This window comes from Echinops telfairi, unplaced genomic scaffold (assembly GCF_000313985.2).
Source record: "Echinops telfairi isolate 266 unplaced genomic scaffold, ASM31398v2 ScPeMD7_9;HRSCAF=40, whole genome shotgun sequence".
Lineage (NCBI taxonomy): Eukaryota > Metazoa > Chordata > Mammalia > Afrosoricida > Tenrecidae > Echinops > Echinops telfairi.
The window spans coordinates 11,430,739-11,439,023 of NW_022103906.1; the positions used below are offsets into that span (position 1 = coordinate 11,430,739).

The 8,285-nt window shown below is 38.0% G+C and overlaps 1 protein-coding gene across 1 annotated transcript in view; it reads left to right on the plus strand.

Moving 5' to 3' along the window:
- The window catches only part of AGPAT5 (1-acylglycerol-3-phosphate O-acyltransferase 5), a 73,788-nt gene that overhangs the window by 61,551 nt on the left and 3,952 nt on the right, over nt 1–8,285 (plus strand). The window contains exons 6-7 of the mRNA XM_013005922.2: nt 1,786–1,947; nt 6,424–6,547. Of these exons, the coding sequence (XP_012861376.2) occupies nt 1,786–1,947; nt 6,424–6,547 (286 nt within the window). The remainder of the gene's footprint in view (nt 1–1,785; nt 1,948–6,423; nt 6,548–8,285) is intronic.

Below are 8,285 nucleotides of genomic sequence, written 5' to 3' on the forward strand. Positions count from 1 at the left end.
ATGAGGACCTAATGTCAGGGGCTTAAGTGGAGAGGAAATGTGTTGAGAATGATGAAGGCAATGAATGTACAAATGCACTTTACACAATTGATGTATGTATGGATTGTGATAAGAGTTGTATGAGCCCCTAATAAAATGATTATAAAAAAGAAAATGATGGTGACAAATGTGCTTGACACAATGGATGGATGTATGGATTGTGATAAGAATTGTACCAGCCTCCAATAAAATGATTAAAAAAGAAGAAAGAAAAATAATATCAGAGAGGAACACACTCCTTAGAACAATCAAAATAGCTAAAAGGTAATCCTGAGAAAAAATAAAAATAACTAAAAAGGTGGCATTTACCCTGAGATAAATCTCAGAAGACAGCAGGTGCAGAAAAGGGGAACTCTAGGGTAAAACGGGAAGCGTGCTATTTACATTGGGGCATCACAGTTGACGTTGTAAAACAAAATGCATATAAATTGTTGAGTGGGAATTAAATTTATGGGCCCTGTGGAAATTATGGGCTCAAGTGGAAAGCAAATGTTTTGAGAATGATGATGGCAACAGGTGTACAGATGTGCTTAACACAATGGATGTATGTATGGATTTTGATAAGAATTGTACAAGCCCCAATAAAATGATTTATAAATAAATAAATAACATGTGAATCTAAAATGTACAAATTGAACAAATATTAAAAGATAGTTTCTCCAAAAAAAAAAAAATAAATAAACTTGACATATTTAAAGTGCAAAAAAAAAAAATTGTGGGCCCTGTCTGAAAAATCCATAGTATGAGTCATATTTATGTTCCTTTGGATATCATTCTATGTAAGACTGTAATACTTCAGGTCCTGACTTTGATGTGGATTGTAAAAGCAATTGTGACATTAAAAAAACGGGGAAAAAGAAAATGACATTTAATTTGTTCTTTAAACTTTCACACAAACCACAATGTAAATTGAAAGAAAATGTTGAGGATTTAGACAGGGTTAATGGTTACATGACTTTGTGAGCACAGAGGGCTCCCAAACATCCCTGGAAAAAATGGAATTGTAAGATAACATAAATTTTTCATGCGCTTTATAATGTCTACTTTTATATGAAATATGATAGAATTACATATTTTGAGTGGTGGATTTTGTGGTATGTGAATTGTATTATTTTTTCTAAACTCCTATAATGAAGCTCATTTTAAGTGTACCAGGCTATATTCACTTTATGTAGATCATATTAGCACTTATTTCAGATATTATATTCAAGGAGAGTCATGATTTAGGTGGTTTCCCAACACTCCTTTCTCCCACACCTCTAATTGAAGAGAAATAGAGCTAACGTAATCATGGAACCATTGAGTCCGAAGCAAATATGAATTGTACTCCTAGAACATCTTGAGTGACCATGGGCAAGATGCTTCCCCTCCCCTCTTTGTTTAATATCCAGAAATGAGGGCATTAATGTTTATCTTAAGCAAGGTTTATTAAATTGTAGGGTCTCTGTCTCTGATAGGTCATCAGCTTCTTGAGCGCCTATTTCCCCACAGTGCCCAACACAGGACATTCTATCTGGAAATGTTTAATAAATGTGTATTAAATGAAAACTCAAAACCAGACTCACTGCAATTGAGTTGATTGCAACTCCTAGCAACCCTATTGGATTAAATTTTTAAAGGCACATGAAGTGTTTTTTACGCTCAAAGCTCTAAAGATATGAGGCGGCGATGTTAATATTTTCTGATGTGACTCTTGTATGTGCTTTGTAGCTGACTTTGGCCACACTGAACCAACTTCTTTTCTAGGTCTTGCAGTATTAAAACATGTGCTGACACCAAGAGTAAAGGCAACTTATATTGCTTTTGATACGATGAAGAACTATTTAGATGCAATTTATGATGTGACAGTGGCTTTTGAAGGGACCATAAATGATAAAGGGCAGCGGCAAAAAGCACCATCAATGATTGGTAAGGCTTGTGGTTTTAATGAATTTATATTCGTGCATGTTGACTTTGCTTTTTAAGAATAGGTCATGTGCTCTTTCCTTACATTTCTCTGATCTGTTTTTAATAGGCTGTTATTATGTAATAGTTGAAATTTCATCAGTTCTCCTAATTTTCATGCATGTTGGATGCCATGCTCATCAATAGGCTTACCCGTTGTCATTAACCTAGCTTCTTCCTGTCTGCAATTCACACATAAAATGGAAAGCTCTATCATTCCCAGGATAAGTGAGGAAGGGACATGTTAACCTAGCAATGTTGATTCGTGTGTTATCACAGGGTTGTAATCATATTTTGTATGCATTTTAAATAAAGTATTTCTGAAATTTAATGTCATTGTTTGGCAAGAAGGAAATGTGTGTGTGATTCCTTTTCCACCAGTGTGGTAAATTTAAAGACATTTGAGCTACAGTCTCTGTAAGATAGAAGAAGAAACAAAATGAATTTTAAGTGAGCAAAATATGTTAAACATAACCAAAGACACTCTTGACTGGTAGAGAAAACTAAACATGGGAATAATAATTCAAGGAGGTATGGAGTCACTATCCTTGAAGTCACCCTTAAGCACAACTTCTCCTTTTGAAAGGATCCTTCTGAGCTCTAATCAATAGGTAAGAGCATTGTGCTAGACTGCATTGACTTTATATTTTACCTTGACAGCTGTTTCAGGTTAAAGTAAAATGCTTGTCTGAGTGCCTATATCAATAGGCTCTCTGGAAGGCAGATATTAAAAATATAAACCACCTGCACATTTTGTTTTAAATTTACACCTAGCTTCTAAAGCATTCCTCTGCCTTTTTTATAGCATAAGATACTTAACTTCAGTATAACATATACAAAAATTAACATTATTAACATGTTTAAACTAAAAGTGCCTGATTGTTACTCAGTGTAATGAGATGGAATTTCACCATACTCAGTCATTCATTCATTTACAGTCCGTCTCTAACTTGGAGTTCTTGTTCTGTTGTTGTTGTTACTGACCTCTTCCATGTACCTCCATCCATGTTGGTTGTCATTACATGGATTCCGATCCCTGGTGACCCCGTGTCTTTCAGCACAGAGTTGTTCCATGGGTTTTCCTTGGTTTTCGTCTTAACAGGGAGTTCTTGTGTGACACAAATGACTCGCTCAAAGGGTGGTGGTTTGTATCTACCCAGGGACATCTTGAAAGACAGGCCTAGAAATCTGCGTGCAATGGGGTCGCCATGACTTGGATTCACAGTGGCAACTAAACGATACGCCTTAGGGAAGCAGCTCTCTAGGCCTGTTACCCAGGGTACTGCCGGACAGTAGAGTGGAAACCGTTGTTGCTACCTTCTGCATCTTACTTATTTTAGAATGGTGACCTCTAGGGAACGGTCAATTTAGCAGGATAGAAATAATGTAGCCTAACTTTACATTTCAAGCTATCTGGTTATGGACAAAACTGCACTATTAAATTATTTAGTAATGTATTGTATGTGTTCATGCTTTTTCCCAAGTGCAATTAAAATATATAGAGTCGGAAACCCACAGGGACAGTTCTACCCTGTCCTGTAGGTACTATGAGTCAGAATCGACTTGATGGCAGTAAGTTTGGAGTATATTGTTTGTATTTATGCTTTTCCCGAAGTGCAATTAGACTATAGTTGTAAAATAGTTTATTACAGTCGGCGTGCCATATCTATAGTGTCCCCACATGTGCATTCAACCAATTGCAGATAGAAACTACTGGGGTGGGAGGAGGCAATTATCGTATGTACTCATGTATAAGCCAAGTTCTTCAGCACATTTTTAATGCAGTTTTTGTGGTAAAATTAATGCCTCGGCTGATATTCGGCTTATACTGGAGTATGTACTATAAGTAGTCAAAGCAATCCCATAAGATTAAGCAGGAGTGTAAAGGGCCAGTTACATCGTATTTACATTGTATTAAGTGTTGGATGCAATGTAGAGAAGATTCATAGTGTATTGGAGTTTTATATCTTCTTACACGTTGAGTGTAACTGTGGTATAACTGAGTGGGGATTGGAAAAATTGGCAACATTATAAAGTTTCAACACAAAATGACCAAAAATTAATTTTAAAAAAATCAACATGTAGTGAATCTCAGGTGTTTCTGGTAGCTCTTGCCTGTGTTGCAAATTGTTCAGGCGGAAAGGTGTTGGCAGTAGAAAAAGTATAAGAAGGTGCCCTGCACTAGAGGATGTGTGCAGGTTACGTGCAACTAGCATGCCATCTCGTATCAGTGACTTGACCATCCGTCGAAATGGGTCTTGGCATCCATAGGATCTTAGAACCAGTTCCCTGCAGTTATCAAGGAGCAACTATATTTGGGTAAGTCAAAATTGCTACAAATCATGGAACCCTTTATTAAACAAGAATATCAAAATGTGGTAAGAGTTGTATGAGCCCCTAATAAAATGATTAAAAAAAAGAATATCAAAATGTGAAGTTGTTGTTTCTCAATGCCCTCCTTCTAGGTCTATACACTTCTGAAGTTGGTGAGAGCCCGGGTGGCATAGTGGTCATGGGTTGGACTGCTGACTGCATGGTCAGCAGTTCACACCCACCAGGATTTCCCCTAGCAGATGGCGAGGCTCCGATCCCATACATATTTACATTTTCTGAAACCCAAAGGAACAGTCTTACTCTGCCCTACACTCACTCACTGTCAGTGACCAGATAACAGTCAGTTTGATTTTTGAAGCCCTTCCTCCAAGATTGGTGTGCTGTCTGACTCATACCATGTCAAAGCAGCAGTAATTAAATATAGCTGAAATCAGTTGACCAATTGTTACTGAAATCCTCCATTCACACTCTCAAATCAAGGACTTTGTGCAGGCCGCTTCTGCTTTCCAAATGAAGCCTGTTCCTTTAAACCAATCAAACTCGCTGCCATTGCGTCAAGGCAGACTCACAGTGACGCTATGGGCAGGGTAGAACAGCCCCTGTGGGTTTCCGACACTGTAACTCTTACGGGGGTAGGAAGTCTCATCTTTCTCCCACAGAGCAGCTGGTGGTTTCAAACTGCAGGCCTTCAGGATCGCAGTCCAACGTATAACCTCTGTGTCACCAGGGCCTGCTCTCTTCTTAGCTGTAGCATATCATTTCTGACATCCATTACAAGTGACGCTAACCCAGATCACATGAAACAGAGCACGTGGCCTGATTCACACCTTGCGCTGTTCTCACTTTATTCCTGTTCACTGGCAGATAATGGCTCCAAAATGGGACTATAGCCACAGGTGTATGAAGTCCAGATCTATATCTCATTAGGAATGATAGCTGGAAAGGCCTTATTAGTTAACTATAACTCACGTATACATATATACACACGGTCAGAAATGTGCGTGTGTCTGACGTATATATAATATACATATATATATAGGTTTGGCAGAGAATATTTAAACATGTGCATTGACCTTTGCTGCAAAATATATTTATGAATGTGGTAGAACATACAGGGGGCAAAGCTATGCAAATATTTTAGGCATAACCAAACACGTTGAGCAAATGAGTTGTTGGGCTGGGGACCTCAAAATTAATATCTTGGGGGACACCAAGGTTAGCTAGTAGGCCCCAAAGACAAAGTTCCACTTCGCTCTTTGTGTAGCAGCCACTGGGGTATTTGTGAGCTTGGAGGTGGCATCGAAGGTACAGCTTCTGGTTTCTCCCTATCTAGAAAAAAGAGCAGTGATGAATTTATCAGTGGACACAGAACTTATCAATGCAAAGATTTGAGAAAATTGAAAGCTACACTGATGGAAACAAGATTTCCACCCCCACCCCGCATTGCGGCAGTGTACCTGTTTATTCTTTGAGGGTTACAATGGCTGTCCTGTGAGAATTTCATTGGGACAACTTACCCCTTTCTTTCTGTGCCACATATTGGCCCTTCAGACATCTTTTTGTTCTTCAAACCCAAGAACATTACAATGGAACGTGATTTGAATCCCTAGAGGATGCCAGGGATGTCCCTGCGTACAGTTTTTCTAGGCAGGGTGTGGGGACAGAAACACTACCTTCAGAAGTCTCCAGCTCTAGATGGAGACTAGTGGGCTCACATTTTGATACTTTGGTTTTAATAAGTTTCTATGAGTTGTTAGCAGTGCTATTGGACGTACCTCTTGTGTATTTCCACTACAGTCTAATAGAGTCCATCTTCTGATTGTTGATTTGTATATAAAAAATTAAAATATGCAAAAAAGCATGTGGCTTTACCTTAATGACAAATTTAGTTGGTTTAGACTTGGCTTGAAACCATAACAAATGCTTTATTATCCTTATTTTTTTGTACCTTTTTGGGGGGCCCAGGAAGATAAGTGAAAAAATATGTTTATGACATTCTGTTAGTTTTTACCCATTTTTAATGGCCTAATTTTCTTTATAAATCCTTTCATACGTAAGTCAGAGCTATGAAAGTCTAAGAAATGAAGTATATTTGTTCTTTTTTAGAATTCCTCTGCAACAAATGTCCAAAGATCCATATTCACATTGCTCGAATAGACAAAAAAGATGTCCCAGCAGAGCAGGCATACATGAGAAGGTGGCTTCATGAACGTTTTGAAATCAAAGATAAGTGAGTAGCAATTGGAACACGTCAAACTTATTTCAATGTAGCGAACAATTTGAACTAACATTCTTATTATCCTAACATGTTTCATTAATTCAAGTCGAACTTATTCTGCGCATAATTGTTTCATGTTTTAAGCTTTAATTTTTAAGTCACCATAGAAGAACCTCTCATTTTTCATTTATACTATTTCCTTGGTTATACTATGTGGTATATACGATAGAAGACTTTTCATTGTAAGATGCTCAGAATCCCACTTTGTGGATCAGGTAATGTGTTATTATTGTTCAAGGACTAACTATCCCGCCAACCAACCAAAAACTCGAAAACCACTCCCATCTAGTCAGTTCTGATTCATAGTGACCATGACATCCCCTGGGAGTGGTCCAAGACTAAATCTTGACTGGAGCAGATAGCCTTATAGGGTTACATAAGAGCAACTGGTAGGTTCGAACCACTGGTAAGTGGTTGGTGTGCTTAGAGGCTCAATGCATAGCCCACTACACCCCCAGTGCCCCGTTATTAGGCCAAAGGGATGGCAACCAGAGCTTGGTGCTCAGTATATGTTTTAGAAGAGGAAAAGACATTTTATTATTACTGTTATTATTTTACTTTTAAAATATCTTCTAATACTATTTTTTCAGTGTAAACATTTTCTAGGGCTGACTGTGTTTACTGTGCTAAGGATATCCCTTTAGAACAACAAACAATTCTGAACCTTACTGAAAGGTACCCGTTAATAAATTGTGAGTATATTCATATGCCTCAGAAGTAAGACACAGTATAAAGGGTTAAACTGAGCTAGTGTGGAATGCCACGCATTACAGAGAAAACATTGAAACAGTGCATGGCATTAGTATGGTACCTCTTTGATTAAATATAAAGAAAATTAGAAATTTGAGAATTCTTTTAAGGATGATAAAGTGTGGGTCTCAGGGCTAGATTTGATACTTAAAAATTAAATTTTGTTATATGAGAATTTATCTTTTTATTTTTTTACTTTTGGTTTTCGTATCTATACAAGTTTTACCTTTTTTGATGCATTTGAGAGATCTGTTTTAAGCAGGGGACTCTGGTAGCGTAGTGGGCTACCTGTTGGGCTGCTAATCACATCTATACTTTTTCTAATCTTATAAAAGTCAATTCATGAGTTTAAGGTATGCATCATTTAGTAAAGTCATCTTGGAAAGCAATTTTTGGAACCTAAAAGCAAGCAATTCTAAAGTCACATCAGTGTTGAGAAAATATACCCAATGCAACAGAACAACAAGGGAACGGAGCAGCAAGCTCCCAGGGAATGTTGAAGGTGGACTTTGGGGCCAGGGCGTGGTGCCCCAACAGACTGGACTGGGGAACACTCCTAAAGTCCAACAAACAGTCCTTGAACTAACTACAAGCTTTTCTTTCTTGTTTTGTTTTGTTTTTTTTTGTCACTGGTTTGTTGTTTTGTTGTATATTGTTGCTTGGTTTTGCTCTGTCTTGTTTTTGTGCATGTTATTATCTCCACAGTTCTGTCTAAATAAGATAGGCTGGATGAACAACCTGGAGGAGAAAACAACGGGACTGACAGTTCCCGGGGGGACATGGGACAGAGGGAGGTGAGGGGAAAGATAATGGTGTTAACAAACCCAGGGAAAAGGGAACAAGTGATCCAAATCGGTGGTGAGGAGGGTGTGGGAGGCCTGGTAGGGCATGATCAAGGGTAATGTAACCAAGAGGAATTACTGAAACCCAAATGAAGACT